Source organism: Melanerpes formicivorus, unplaced genomic scaffold, assembly GCF_026170545.1.
Source record: "Melanerpes formicivorus ecotype bairdi unplaced genomic scaffold, bMelFor1.0.p_v2 SCAF_1, whole genome shotgun sequence".
Taxonomy (NCBI): Eukaryota; Metazoa; Chordata; class Aves; order Piciformes; family Picidae; genus Melanerpes; species Melanerpes formicivorus.
In genome coordinates this window covers 40,744,454-40,760,411 of record NW_027142353.1, presented here as the reverse complement: position 1 = coordinate 40,760,411, position 15,958 = coordinate 40,744,454, and the positions used below count along the sequence as shown (strand labels likewise).

Here is a 15,958-nt window from a genome sequence, read left to right as displayed (position 1 = left end):
AATCCATCAAAATATGGTTTAGTTATGTTTCTTTCACACTTACCTATACTAATGTACTTAACTTGCGTCGTGCAATACTAATTCCTGTGTACTTATTACTGTAATCTGTTTTAATGAAGTTCTGAGCTGTTGTCATCTCTTCTGCCCAAGCCCACCAGATTAAATCAGTTAGTATTTAGCAGTAAGGAGTTTAAATAAGGTTGAACTAGCCACTAATTTGAAACAGATCATCAACAATTAAATTGCTTGTTTCTTTGCATAGGTTGTCTATATCATTTGAAGCTGTTGATGCAGCAAAGAAGAAACTCCCTGTCCACACCTTAGATGGCCTGACATTGAGTTACAAGGTAGTGAGTTAATGTTGCTGTAGTCCTTACTCTAGGACTGTTTTGAAATATTTTATTAAAGTGACTTTTTTTTTTTTGTCCTGACTATCCTCTCCTTAGGTTCCCTGGCCTGTGGATATAGTTATAAGCTTAGAGTGCCAAAAAATCTACAACCAAGTTTTTCTGCTCTTACTGCAAATAAAGTGGGCCAAGTATAGTCTAGATGTTCTACGATTTGATGGTAAGAAACTTTCTTAATGGACGATACTCAAAAAACTTGTTCTGTGGTCTAAGGATATAAATAGTCTGCTGCTTTCTGCAGTAAGTTCTATAAACCAGTCAGAAATTTGATTCACTCTCTAAAATATATTCATCTCTATTAGCTTTGCAAATTAGATACATTAAGCAGGGCATGTTTTTCAGTTCTTTTCAGCCTTAGGGACAACACTGTTTATTCATGGATACCCTTTGTCTCTGACTCAGGTGTAGTTAGTTAAACTGGAAATTATTACTTCAGACCTTGACGTTCAAAGGGTCTGTTTGGCACACCCTAATATTTTGTTTTGTGTACAGTTCAAGTTTTCGTGAGTAATACCTTGCAAACAAGAGAACAGGATTGAAGCCGTAAAATAGATAGTTTTGAATAAATAATATAAGCTACAATTTAAATATTTGGAGATTTTGGAAAGAGATCTCTTAGCTCTTCCTTCATCCGGTTAATGCTAATATTCTTCCTGTCCCATATAAAGTGGAATCACACTGCATGTTGTAGAAAAATAAACCAGAAAGTTGATGGGTTCATTGGTGTTTTATAAAACAGTTAAGTAACTCTTCCTAAAAGTATATAGGTTTCTGTTGTTTAAACTGAGTATGGCTATGTGCTTATGCCTTTTTCACTTTGTGGAGATAGTAGATGGCCGCACCCAAAGAGTGGCTGTCAATGGCTCCATGTCCCAGTGGAGGCCAGTGAACAAGCGGAGTCCTTCAAGGATCAGTCCTGGGACCTGACTTGTTCAACATCTTTGTGGGTGACATGGACAGTGGCATTGAGTGCACCCTCAGCAAGTTTGCTGATGACACCAAGCTGTGTGGTGCAGCAGACACGCTGGAGGGAAGGGAGGCCATCCAGAGGGACCTTGACAGGCTGGAGAGGTGGGCACAAGCCAACCTCATGAAGTTCAATAAGAGCAAGTGCAGGGTCCTGCATCTGGGTCGAGGCAATCCCAGGCACAAATCCAGGCTGGGCAGTGACTGGCTGGAAAGCAGCCCTGAGGAGAGAGACTTGGGGCGTGCTGGTGGACGAGAAGCGCAACATGAGCTCTCAGTGTGCACTTGCAGCCCGCAAAGCCAATCAGATCCTGGGCTGCATCAGAAGTGTGGCTAGCAGGTCGAGGGAGGTGATCCTCCCCCTCTACTCAGCCCTGGTGAGACCCCACCTGGAGTACTGTGTCCAGTTCTGGAGCCCCTATTACAAGAGGGATGTGGAGGTGCTGGAACGTGTCCAGAGAAGGGCCACAAGGATGATCAGAGGGCTGGAGCACCTCTCCTGTGAGGACAGACTGAAGGAGTTGGGGCTGTTCAGTCTGCAGAAGAGAAGGCTCCCAGGTGACCTAATAGTGGCCTTCCAGTATCTGAAGGGGGCCTACAGGAAGGCTGGGGAAGGACTTCTCAGGATCTCAGGTAGTGATAGGACTAGGGGGAATGGAATGAAGCTGGAGGTGGAGAGATTCAGGCTGGATGTGAGGAGGAGGTTCTTCCCCATGAGAGTGGTGAAACCCTGGAATGTGTTGTCCAGGGAGGTGGTCAAGGCCCCGTCCCTGGGGGTGTTTAAGACCAGTCTGGATGAGGCTCTGTCCAGCCTGATCTAGTGTGGGGTGTCCCTGCCCATGGCAGGGGGGTTGGAACTAGATGATCCTTGTGGTCCCTTCCAACCCTGAATGATACTGTGATACTATACAAGTTAAAAATAAATGTAGATTTTAATATTTTTTAAAAATCCTTTTTACATACTCTTTAGCTCTTAATCAGCACTTTCTATTCAAGTATTTATCAAATTGCATTGTGCATATACTGCCAAACAATTCAGTATCTTTGTTGCTATATTTTAATAACACACTTGAATTGCAAGAAGAAATCTTGTGTGCAGAGTAATACGATACAGCAGATTTCATTAAGTAACATTCTAGCCACTGTTTGTCTTTGGAAGCACTTTGATATGATACTGTTGCCTTTTATTTTTAGAACTAGTCTGTGCTGCAGAAAATCCACAGGTTAAGGATGGACCTTCACTAGAACAAGGAACACTTCCTCTATTTGGACCACAAACCGAAAGTATAAAACAACAAATACATCGCATGTTCCTCTTAAGAGTGAAGCTTATGCATTTTGTTAACAGCCTGCACAACTACATCATGACAAGGGTTTGTCTTATAACAAAATTTCATTTATAGTAAGAATTCATAACTGGAGATGAAGTATTCATTTTAATTAAAAAAAAAAAGAGGCAAAAGCTTATTCTAATGTCCATCCTGCAAAACGATTTTGAGCTTAAACACATTTAATTTCTGACTTGCCAGTTCTAAATCAATAATTCTAAAAATGCATTAGAAGTTTGACGTACAACTACCTGAAAGGTGGTTGTAGCCGGGAAGGGGTTGGCCTCTTCTCCCGGGCAACCAGCACCAGAACAAGGGGACACAGTCTCAAGCTGCACCAGGGGAGGTTTAGACTGGAGGTGAGGAGGAAGTTCTTCACCAAGCGAGTCATTCGTCATTGGAACAGGTTGCCCAGGGAGGTGGTTGAGTCATCGACCCTGGAGGCGTTCAAGAGGAGATTGGACGTGGCACTTGGTGCCATGGTCTAGTCATGGGGTCTGTGTGGATAGGTTGGACTCGATGATCCTCAAGGTCCTTTCCAACCTAAGTGATACTGTGATACTGTGATGATTGACCTTTGGATATTATTAGTTCTTTTTGACTGTCTCTCCCAGTACTAGACGACTGAAGCACAGCCATGTATAAATAGTTTTCTGTGAGCTGTTACTCTCTTGGAAGCTGTTATATTTATAAAAGTGTTACTACAGACATTTTAGTTAAAGGGATCCTTCTCAAGAAACTCTTCAATACACAGATCCAAAAGTGTATACACGGCTTTTAAATATAAAGTCAATATCTGCAGTTTTGAATCTACTCTGCCCATTGTTTCTGTCTGTAATAAAACTAATATACTCCAAATCAGCTCCTCCAGGGATAGTCTGTCTGCCCTTGACCAGTTACAATATTCCTTTGTATATGATGAATGCCATTGTGCAGTTACGAGAAGAGCTTGAATTTTTTGCTACATTGATGTTCAGAGGGTGAGACTAAAATTTGAAAGGGATGAATGAATGAATCAGGCAATTCTAGGCTCTTAGAAGAAATAATATTGGAAGAGAATCTTAAGCACTGTGTGCAACATGGAGTTTAATAACTATGGTCTCCTCTGTAAGATTCTTCACAGTACAGGCTTGGAGTTTCAACATCAGGTAGAAGAAGCTAAAGATTTGGATCAGTTGATAAAGATTCATTACAGATATCTATCTACAATCCATGACCGTTGCCTCCTGAGAGAAAAGGTGGGTAAGGAAAAATTGGCCTATTTAATGTACAGAGCTTACCAGGACAAGAAAATAGTTCAGCAATGTACAGATACTCTTGAGGAAATGGTAGTTTTCCAGAGCCAACATTGAGATCTGGTTTCCTTTACAAGTGTGTCATGGATTGAGTTGAACCTCTTGCTGTTATTCATACCACGCTGCAGTCATGCCAGCTTCAAAAATGAAAGTGCTAACCGGAGCAAAGTAGCTTGAAGTTCATATTGCAGCATAGGAGGCTTCCTGTTCCAGTTGCTGCTTCTGGGTTCTGGTTTGCTTGGGTGTAGTCTCTTTTCTGCAGGCATGGTGGCAGGAGTGGGAGTTGGGCAGCTGCTAGTTTTGATTTTCTGGCTTACGCTGTTTTGTTTTTCCTGTATTTCACTGTGCTGCTTCTGCAAAATAGGCTAAGCTAAGGTAATCATCTATTGTATTATTAGATTAATTAGATTATTAGCAAAGGTAATTACGCATTGTGCTTATGGTATCTTATCATACATTAAACTCTTACCTCTTTTTCTCAGCCCTGAGTTTTTGTGTGTTATTCTTCCCCTCAATTGTGTTGGGAGAGCAAGCAGGTTAGCCCTTGCACTAAACCATTACAAAGTCTCAGCTCAATCAAGGAGAGAAGATATTAAATTCTTTATGGCATGGGGTACCTTTGTATTGATTATTATGGTTAACGATTAATTTCTGACCATTATTTGTTTTATTTTAATTGTTTTTCTAGGTGAGCTTCGTGAAAGAAGCTATAATGAAAGTGTTAAATTTAGTACTGATGTTTGCAGACCGTTGGCAGGCTGGTTTGGGGGCTTGGAAGTAAGTACACCTACCTAAAATTCTATCTGATCTTAATTTTACAGCTCAGAATATGATTTTGAGATTATTTTCTGTAAATTACAGGACTTTGCTCAGTGTTTAACAGCAGACACCAGAAGCTAATTGGTACTTCTTAGCAAAAATGAAATTTGTTTTAGATAGAAATTAGCAATTTTCATGGACTTGTGTAAGCATATGTTCCATGTCCTGATTAAAAAGGTAGCTGGTGTATACCTTCTAAGTGTTTGAAAAGATTGTAGAGCAGAGCAGCAAAAAGGGTTTACTTTTCATATATGTTCATAGTGATAAACTCGTGGGATTCCACTTGTCACGATGGGACAAGTGTGGCTCAGTTGGTACCACATAAAACCCTTAATAGGAAGGTTGTGAGTTCAAGCCTGCAGTGGGCAGTATTGTCTTCCCTACTCTAGTCCTGAGGTCTGTGGTGACAGGTTGGACTCTATGATCTTTGAGGTCTCTTCCAACCTTAGTGATACTGAATACTGAATAAAATGAGAGGTCTACAGGTTTGGTTTATGATCATGTTCATGATGATGATTTAAAATTGTAGGCAGGTAGCAGCTGACATTCATTAACTGGTTTATGAAAATTCAGGTTATTTAGCTTGGTCTTTATTGTAGAAGGCAATAAATGTTTGTTTTTCTTAAAAATAATCTTTAAAACCTTGTTTTTCTGGTCTGCACCGTCCTTAGAAGAGATTAAAAATAAATTCTGACATTTATTTGTTAGAATAGAATGGGACAGTTTGGTTGGAAGGGACCTACAGTGATCATCTAGTCAAACTGCCTGACTGTTTCAGAGCTGACCAAAACGTTAACTCATTTTATTAGAGCTGTTGTCCAAATGTCTGTTGACAGGCTTGGGGCATCAACCACTTCTCTAGGAAGCCTGTGTCAGGGTTTGACCACCCTCTTGGTAAAGAAATGTTTCCTAATGCCTAAAGGAAGGGAATGATAGGGACCAGGAATGGCTGTCTTGAAATACAAAGCTATGTAGGAATAATAGTTGTCAGTTGGAAACACACAGGTCTTTCTTGTTACTGCAGATATTTCTAAGATGATGGGGAAATGATTAACACATTGTAATAGTGTTCAGATATTCCAGTCAAAATTGCCTTTGGTTTTTAGGAGTGTTATATACAGACATAACTGAAATCTTGTAAGTTCAAGTCAGAATGCAATGGAAAGAATACTTGTGTCATTTATCATGAAGTTTTGGTCATATTTTCAAGATAACATTATGGATAGTCTGTTAAGCATTCATTCCTCTGTTTAACTTGTAGGATGGAATCCATAGAGAAGATGGAATCTGATTTTAAGAACTGCCACATGTTCCTTGTAACTGTTCTCAACAAAGCTGTCCGTCGAGGTTCTTTTCCTCACTGTAAGTACATGAGACTGTTCACATACCCACACTTACCAGGGCACAAGCTTTACTAGGAATGTATTTACATTTTAATCTGCTCTAATGCTTGTCAGTACATCTTTGAGAGCCTTATTTTGTGAGGTATTTCACAGAAGGACATGGCAACTTGCTTCTTAATCAGTTAACTTCACTATTATTTTTTGTTAGAGTATTTGTACCATGCTTCTTTGATGATACCTGTCTTCAGTCTACCTGTTTTCTTGACAAGAGGATAGGGATGTCAAGCAGGCAACAAGCAGTTTTCTAAACAAATGGATGAAACTTAAGTTTGGGAGAGCATAGAAGACCATTCTATTTGTGGATGACAGCAGTGCTTGAACAGAAAATTTTAGTATTGTGGTGCTTCAGCTGCAACTGCACTGAGGTCTTGGCTCTGTCCATCTACTGGAAGTTCCTTTCTCAGTTGCAGAAGCAGCAGAAGACAATGTCTGTGATTCTACTTTCTGCCTGTTCATTAGCTTGTATTGCTGATCAGTGCCAAGGGGCAGCTGCTGAATGGGGTTAGCTGGGATGTAGATGTATGTTCTAACATGTTTCTGAAAGAGGTAATGCCTGGCATTGCTGCTACTCAGTCTAAAAGAACTTTCTGCAAGCAGCTTCTGTGAGAATGGCTTTACTGCAGATAACCCCTCACGTCTGACTTTGGTTTGTTTCAGTTTGGTTTGGTTTTTTTATAGAATCACAGAATTGTTAGGGTTGGAAGGGACCTCAAGGATCATCTAGTTCCAACCATCCTGCCATGGGCAGGGACACCTCACACTAGATCAGGTAGCTCAGAGCCACATCCAGCCTGACCTTAAAAACCTCCAGGGATGAGGCTTCCACCACCTCCCTGGGCGCCCTGTTCCAGTGTCTCACCACCCTCATGGGGAAGAATTTCTTCGTAACATCCAATCTGAATCTACCCATTTCTATTTTTACTCCATTCCTTCTAGTCCTGTAACTACCTGACATCCTAAAAAGTCCCTCACCAGCTTTCTTGTAGGCCCTCTTAAGATATTGGAAGCCCACAATAAAGTCTCCTCGGAGCCTTGTCCTCTCCAGACTGAACAGCCCCAACTCTCTTAATCTGTCCTCATAGGTGAGGTGATCCAGCTTTCTGATCATCCTTGTGGCCCTTCTCTGGACACACTCCAGCACGTCCAGATTCTTCTTGTAATACATTGTGATTGACATTCTGGGCTGCAGTTTTACACTGGTGGCTCATGTTGAGCTTCTCATGCACCAGCACCCCCAAGTCCTTTTCTTCAGGGCTGCTCTCAAGCCAGTCACTGCCTAGCCTATATAGGTGCTTGGGATTGCCCCAACCCAGATGCCGAACCTTGCACTTGGTCTTGTTGAACTTCATGAGGTTGGCTTGAGCTTGGGTGGTGTGGCAATGCCAGCAACGAGCAGTGTGAGCAATCTGGCATTGCCACAGGGTGGTGGTGTTTTTTTAGTTGCATGAATGTGTTTGGGTTTGTTTGTTTATTTTGTGGTGGGGTTTTTCTCTTTTCTTCTTCTTCTTCTTCTTTCCAGCAGTTAGTATTTCACAATAAGGAGCTAATTTCTTCCTAATTCTTACTACCTGAAATATCCAATGGACAACTGCAATGAAACTGGTGCAATTTTGTCTGTCAGAGATTCATCTATGGTCTTAAATCCTAAACTGTTACCATTTATAAAATAAACTATTATCTTCCTTTTAAACTACAAAATTGAATATTGCAATAAATAGTTGCAGATTGCTGCAGATGCAAATATTAACTACTTCTTTATGGTTTTGTTGACAGTGGAATCTTTAGCTTTGTCACTGATGGCTGGCATGGAACAAAGTTAACACCTGAGTTCACTGGAAGGAGCATTTATGTTGAAACTCCCTTGCCAAAACACTGCAAGCATTTTACACTCCAGTTTGAAATGTGTATAGCTAAGCGATGCTGATAGTTTGGAGCTGTGTAAAATATTTTTCAATGTAAATAATGTACAGGTATCAAAATGTATTGGTTTTATTGGCAGTATTTTTCTCTGTATGTATATGCCTCAACATCAAAACCCATGTACAGTGTGAAGTTCATCCTGTGTAAACGATCTTACTTGAAAATGCGTAAAACTTATTTCATGCTGTAAAAAGCCCAGTTTTTTATTTAGATACTAATAACTGCTAATTTACTTTTTCCAGTATGATGTTCAGTTCTTAATCAAAATGTGAGTTAATTTTGGACTGTTTTTCCTTTGGAAAAAAAAAGGCCAAGAAGTACTCATCTTATTTTCTTAATGATTCTTAAGACTCTTTGGGGCCAGTTATGACTGTTACAGTAAGCTAATGTAAAAAAATACAAAATTAACTTCTCAGTATGAATTATTGCAGTCCATAAAATTCCAGTGATTTTCATGTTAAACAATCAAATTCCTACTAATTTTAGTAGTAGCTCTTGTCAGTTAAAGTAGGATCAAGATCATGGTTTATAATATTTAAGCTGTTGACTTCTTGAGATATTTCAAAGCTGGTCAAATGAGGCTTGACCTTTCTTCTAAGCCTTTTGCAAACAAACCTTACATCTCATAACTAATGTCTTGTAAAGCGGTAGATTGTAATACAGGGGGATATGTTTCTGGAGAAGTAAATGTGAAATGTGTTATACACAAGATGACTTGCCTTGTCTTTTCCTCAATAAAATTTCTCTGTAGTTCTGGCATCAGACTTTAAAGGAGAAAACCCATCACATACATTTACCTATTTGTTTAGTTGAACAAATAAAAGGTTCAATAAGTGGATTTTGACTGTGGTGTGTGTTTCTGCTGCAATCCATTTGGTGACTCAAAGTTTGGGGGCTCTGCACACAAGGTAAACAATTTACATTACTATCAACTGTGAGACTGTGTGGTTTACATTGTAGAACTGATTTTTTTCAGCTATGAACTAATAGTTATTTTATATGAAAATGAATATTGTGGTTCTAATTAGAACAGGAAATATCAAAAAGTCCTGCCAAGTTGCAGCCATAAAATGTTTTCAGGAAAAGGAAACTTCTTTTTTTTAAATGTTTTTGTTAAAGTATGACATTGGGAAACTGCTTCATTGATGATCTGGATGAGGGCATTGAGTCAGTCATCAGCAAGTTTGCAGATGACACCAAGTTAGGGGCAGATGTTAGTCAGTTAGAGGGTAGAAGGGCTCTGCATAGGGACCTCGACCAACTAGACAGATGGGCGGAGTGAAGGTGGGTGATAACTGCATGCCATTTTTCAGCCAGCTTCCAATACTGGTTGCTCTTCTGCTGTCACAAAAGCACAGTGGAAAACCTAGCTCTGGCAGTGTTGGTCAGTTCTAGGCATGGATTCCAATGAATGAGTCTATCTCCCGGCATTCCTTTCTCATTCTTTAGGACCACAAAAAAAAAAAAAGTCTGTTCTTCTAGTGGGCATCCCTTGTGATGTCACCAGGATCTTTTCAGCAGTCCCTGGCAGTAGTTTGAATGGCTGTTTACCTGTTTGGGAAAAAAAAAAAAAAAAGAAAAAAAAAAAAGAAGAAAAAGAAAGAAAAAGAAGGCTTCTAGGGAGGGTTGTGAAGGTTGGAGTATTTTAGCTATTTATTCACACACGTTTCCTTGCAATGTTTTCTGATTTGTTTACAGAGCAGTGTTGTTACTTGCATTTTGTCTGGATCCATTCCTTCTGAAGGTTTTTGACTCTGTGTCCAGATTCTCATTTTTGTCAGTTACCTCTGAATTGATGTGAATCTTAACTTTGTGATACTCTTCCTCTTTGACAGAGGAGCCCTAGAATTTGAGTCTGCTTTAATCACACATCTGGACTTTCAAGTCCAGAGATGTCAGAATCACAAGGCCTAGTTTATTGCATGTGTGTATTTAAGGGAGTTCTATCATAGTATATTGTTTTGTATTGTCAAGATAAGGGAAAGCATAAAAAATGCCCAGCAAACTGTAGAAGCTGAACTTTCCAAGCTTCTAAGGGAGTATCTTCTAACTTAAAACTATATTAAAAAAAAAAAAAAAGTCCACTAGATGGCAGATTTCAAAATTTCAAGTTAATTTTTTTCATTAGTTGATCTCTTCCCAAGCTCATTGCTGTGGCTTTCCTAAGGCCAAAAGCCTAATCTGTACTTAAATGAGAAAAGCCATGTATTTTCCTCTAGATACGTTTGATCTAAAAAGCATAAAATAAGAAATAATTATTTTATAGTTAAAACAATTCTTGATTCTGGAGGAGAGGTTTCAATGAATTATTGAAAGAAAAGAAACATAATCTGTTTTAGAGTCATAGTCAGGTTATTCTGATCCTAGAGAACGTGAAAATAGAAAGTAAATATTTGTAACCTGGTTTCAGCCATATTCTTCTATACAACTACCTTAAGGGAGGTTGTAGACAGGCCGGGGCTGGTCTCTTCTCCCAGGCAACCAGCACCAGAACAAGAGGACACAGTCTCAAGCTGTGCCAGGGGAGGATCAGACTGGATGTTATGAAGAAATTCTACACAGAGAGAGTGATTGCCCATTGGAATGGGCTGCCCAGGGTGGTGGTGGAGTCACCATCATTGGAGGTGTTCAGGAGGAGACTTGATGGGGTGCTTGGTGCCATGGTTTAGTTGATTAGGTGGTATTAGATAATGGGTTGGACGTGATGATCTTGAAACTCTCTTCCAGCCTGGTTTATTCTATGCTATGCTATGCTATGCTATGCTATGCTATGCTATGGCACAGAAAGATCTGCTTGAGTGTTTGAAACATGAGAATAAGTACTTATCTGATGTACAGGGAGAAAAGAATGGCTTTAAAAAGCAGCACTGATATGGGTGGAACAGCAAGTGTGGATTTGGGTGCTGAGAATTAAAGATTAGATGGTATTAGAAAATGGTAATGTTCATGGTAAAATGTCTGATGTTTAAAATTCTCAGGAGAAGAACACACTGCATTATTGGATGCTGTCACAGCATTTTCTATATACTTCATTTCCACCATTGTTCTCTTTAACTTCAGGGTACACTGATAAGAGTCACAGTGAAGCAGCCGTTATCAACCTGGCTCAATACTTTTCTTCCTTCTTTTCTTTCCTATGGGCTTCTATAGTCTCTAGACCACAATTTACTGCAGATTTGGCAAATCCTGTAAGGATTTCTTTGCTGTTTAGTTTTAATAACCCCTAATTAGCCACTAGGTCCTTGAGGATCTTTGCTTGCATTGAGCTGTTGATATAAAGAAAAGTTAGCAGCCAGTTGTTGATTGCATGGTTTCCATGGTAGCATGGATTAAAGATAGCATCTCTAAATTGCAGGCTATTTAAAAATATATTTTAAAAATCTCTCTGATGGGTTTTTTAAATCTTATTAACTGTAGGCATTAAAAAAAATTCTCACCTTTTCTCCTATACACTTTTTCAGTTGCAGAGAAACCTTTCCTGACTGGTACAGTGAGGGTGACTGAGCACTGGAACAGACTGCCCATAGAGGTTGTGGAGTCTCCTCTGGAGACTTTCAAAACCCACCTGGATGTATTCCTTTGTGGACTACCCTAAGTGATCCTGCTTTGGCAGGGGGTTGGCCTTGATGATCTCTTGAGGTCCCTTCTAACCTCTAATGTACTGTGATACTGTAATCCCTCTGAGTTAGCAACAAAACTTTTGTCTAGCAGTTCAGAAAGCTAGAAAGTAAAACTAAGAAACCCTGCATGCTGAGATCTACTTGAGAGAGGCATTCAGCACTTGGAGGGAAAGTGAAACCAAGGAGCTGCATGTGTCATCATATGCTAATGGGTATTTATTAATGTACAGTATGTTTGCCATTGCCAGCTGTGCTCTTGGCAGCACACATGCTCTCAGGGGTAGGAGTTTTCCTGGAGTTAGAGGTAGGTGTGGGTGACCAGCTCACTCTGCATTTGCATGAGGCCATGTGAAGTAGAGAGCTCCTGGCTGTAGTGATGGTAGGAGTTATGTCTTCACTTAGTTGGTGTAGGCTTCCTACCGTGGGCAGGTTCTCACTTGCTGAGCTGGCTGCTTATTGAGACCTCTGGCATAGTTGCTGCTTCCTGCTTGATCTCTTCTACTTAAACTCTCTGAAGTGCTGTGCCTTTTACATAGGTGCCTGTCTCCTCCTCAGAGCTGACCATTGCCTGTTGTGGCCTCATAAATACCTCTTTGTGTTGGATCATGATAGTTTCCTGTGTTACCTTGCCTCCTTTCTGAGGGTGAAAAGATCTCTGTGGATCCAGCAGGTTAAAAAAAAAAAGTCAGCTAGATATGCTATTGAATTAAAATACCTGAGGAGAAAGGTGCAAAACCAAAGAGTACATCAGCATCCGAGCTATAGAAGACCCCTTGTAGCAGCACCACAAGGTTACTGTTGAAGATATCAGGCTGTGGGGGAATGAACTGTTCTGTGGATTCGTCTGGGCTCCTGTGTGAGATTCTGTCATCTAAAAGAAAGATGTTAAAAATAAAACTAAAATAGCTGGAATTCAGGAAGTAGATTTATGGGTGTCTCTGGCTAGCATAATGCCTTGAATAAAAGCTTTCTCTAGGCTTCAGATGATTGCATTAAGCTTGTAACTTCCATATTATCTGATGTTCATCTGATATAGGGTGCATGAGTTTCCAGGAGCATAATACATTAGTGTTAGAGATCTTGCTAAAGATTATTGATAAGTGTGGATTAAATATGAGGTTTAAATAAATACCACCCAAAAAGGGGCTGTTTGAAATCCCATGTCTAACCATTGGCCTCATAAACCCCACACCTATCTTCCAGTGGACAGGAGTTCAATGACTTGATTGGGAGCATGTAGATACATATATCTTTATCTAGACTCAGCATGCTTCCTTTCAGTGTGGCAAGGGTAATGAAGAAGAATGAACACAGCAGAGGGAGAAGTAGGCCACTAAAGGCCTTTAATAAAGTGCTGTTATTGGCAGTACTTCAACTGCACAGAATTGGAAAGAGCAGGCAGTTTTGGAGGCATTGCAGAACTAAATCAGTCAACTGGAATGGTGTGAAGTGGGCTCATTTAAAATGGTTCTGGTAAGCATGCTTCATGTTACATGAGAACATAGACATTCAGATGGTAAAATGTGATTGTCCCCTAATTCCAGTGCAAATAATAGCAAAACAGCACAAATATCAACTAGATGCATGTCATCATCAATTATCATAATTATTTTGTCAAACTTTATGAGTAGCTATAAACCCGAGCATGGGATATTGGTGAAGAGCAGATTGTTCCAGCAGTGAAAAGTAGCTCCTTTGCCCAATCAATTCCTCTAGAAAGACCGTTGCAAGACCCTGAAGCCCCAGAGAATCCCTAGGACGCACTGTCACTGCTGGGAAAGCATGGTGCTGTTTGGTATCATCTTCCTTTCTTGCAACCTGGCACCAGGTGGCTTTGGCAAGTGTGGGAGCTGCGTTGTCAGTCTCACACAGGAATACTATGAAGCATCACCCATCTGGGATCAAGCTGCTACTGATCAGAGCAAGTTCTCAGTCCTTGCTGAGCTGCTATGGCTTGGTAACAGAGGTTTTGCTGCTATGGAAGGTTAAGTGGCTGTACTGTGACAAGGCTGTTCAGAATTTGCACCCACCCAGGACAAGAAACAAGCCCAATCCTATGTTATAAAGGTGAGTTTTCCTTACTTTAGCAAGCTCATTGCACCAAGCAAGATTCGTGGAAAAAGGGCAAAGGACGTATTGCCTTGGGCATTATCAGCTGTCGTTATAGAAACTGAAGCATCCAGCCTCAGTAGTAGTGTTTTACAATTTTGACTGAGCTGAATTTAGAAGCTGCACTATGATGGGTGAAATTAATTCATTTGGTTATGCACTTGAAGTGCTTATGAATGTATACAAACAGAGAAAAACAAGCTGCTGCACCCTCCAAGAGAAATTTTTGTGGAAAATAAGATATGGCAGTACTGGGAAAAACATGACTGAAGATATATCTATGATATGATGAAATTGTAACAATAACATTTGTGCAATTGTGCATAACTTCTCCACAGGCTGTGAGGAATCCTTGATAATATTCAATGGGTGGAATAATTAGAGAGTACTTGAAATAAAGAGAATTAAGGTGTTTAGCCACTCATTCCTGTTTTCCAAAGGCTTTCTTGTAGACACCCTTACAAAAAGGCTGTTTAAGGACACTTAATACAGTGGAAACCTGTTTGAAGAAAATCCAAACAAACAATAGATGAAGTAAAGAACTAACTATCCTGTTCTCAGCACAAAAATAATTGAAAAGAGACACAAAATTACTTGCCACAGCAATACTGTGTAGTTCGCTGGTGGTTAGAGAGGACTTTTAAGAGTAAATAAAAGTTGGCTGCAACTTAAAGCAGTCAGATACAAGAAAACACAGAATCACAGAATTACCAAGCTTGGAAGAGGCCTCAAAGATCATCAAGTCCAACCTGTCACCACAGACCTCATGACTAAAGCACAGCACCAAGTGCCATGTCCAATCCTCTCTTGAACACATCCAGGGACAGTGACTCCACCACCTCCCTGGGCAGCCCATTCCAATGGTGAATGACTCTCTCAGTGAAGAACTTTCTCCTCACCTCGAGCCTAAACTTCCCCTGGTGCAGCTTGAGACTGTGTCCTCTTCTTCTGGTGCTGGTTGCTTGAGAGAAGAGACCAACTCCCTCCTGGCTACAACCTCCCTTCAGGTAGTTGTAGAGAGCAATGGGGTCTCCCCTGAGCCTCCTCTTCTCCAGGCTAAACAATCCCAGCTCCCTCAGCCTCTCCTCATAGGGCTTGTGTTCAAGGCCTCTCCCCAGCCTTGTTGCCTTTCTCTGGACATGTTCAAGTGTCTCCATGTCCTTCTTAAACTGACAGGCTTTGAGGAAAAAATATTTGAAAGTTCTCATGATCTCAACTGTCTATAATCTCTAGATATAACAGACCTGTGTATTCTGTCTACCGTAAAATAATGGATTGAAAGAACAACCTTCAGTGAAAAAGAACTGGCGGTTTTATGTTGTGGAGCATCATCAAGTTCATCAGATGAATCTTGAAGAAGAAAGCCACATTACATGGAAAAGATAAGCAAAGTTTAAAATGGGTAAGTATATACGTATTTGTTGTGTTTTGCAGAAAACGAGAAGTCGGAAGCTGTCGGTAGCCGGTGAAAAACAGCCATTCTTCCTTTTTTTCCAAGTAGTTTCAATGAACGATGGCATTTAGGGTACGAACACGACATGTCTGAAGCACCCTCTAGAGGACATTTTAAAGGGCGTTCGACGGGATACCCTTTGCTTTCTTAAAAGTTGGGTCCTCTGTCTTTACTGTTGCGCTCTTTCCCTGTCCAACCCATAAAGAGAAAGAAAACAAGTGCCGACCTCGGAGCCCCTAGGTCCTAGATTTCCCTACGGGAGGTTCTGACGACTATGCTGGGGGTATCCAGGCTCCGTATCGCACTTCGCTGGTGTGTACACCAGTAGGACGGAGGCTCGGTCGTCTCATCTGTATGGATTTGTCTTCTTACACATAGATTTCCCTGTGCTTTCAGTAAAACTAAGGGGATGGCTCACGCCGTGGCGGCCGAGCGCGGAGCTCCGCCTGCCGCCGCAGCCCCGGGACGGCTCCCGGCGCCTCGGGAGGGGGAGGAGGAGGAGCCGGAGCTGGAGCCGGAGCTTGCCGGGCGGGGGAAGGGGCGGCAGGTTTGGGATGAGGCGGGAGGAGGAGGAGCTGGAGCGGCAGGAAGGGTGTTTCCCTGCGCAGCTCCCGGTTGTGAAGTGACTCAGACAGGAA

General features: G+C 41.0%; 1 protein-coding gene across 3 annotated transcripts in view; it reads left to right on the top strand.

Annotated features, from left to right (window-relative positions):
* The window catches only part of TUBGCP5 (tubulin gamma complex component 5), a 31,490-nt gene extending 22,516 nt beyond the window's left edge, over positions 1 to 8,974 (top strand). For all 3 annotated transcript variants that reach the window (XM_068140918.1, XM_068140927.1, XM_068140937.1), the window contains 7 exons: positions 263 to 347; positions 447 to 567; positions 2,568 to 2,746; positions 3,814 to 3,939; positions 4,685 to 4,773; positions 6,077 to 6,177; positions 7,992 to 8,974. In XM_068140918.1, the coding sequence (XP_067997019.1) occupies positions 263 to 347; positions 447 to 567; positions 2,568 to 2,746; positions 3,814 to 3,939; positions 4,685 to 4,773; positions 6,077 to 6,177; positions 7,992 to 8,038 (748 nt within the window). In that variant the 3' untranslated portion in view covers positions 8,039 to 8,974. The remainder of the gene's footprint in view (positions 1 to 262; positions 348 to 446; positions 568 to 2,567; positions 2,747 to 3,813; positions 3,940 to 4,684; positions 4,774 to 6,076; positions 6,178 to 7,991) is intronic.
* The last annotated feature ends 6,984 nt before the right edge of the window (positions 8,975 to 15,958 follow it).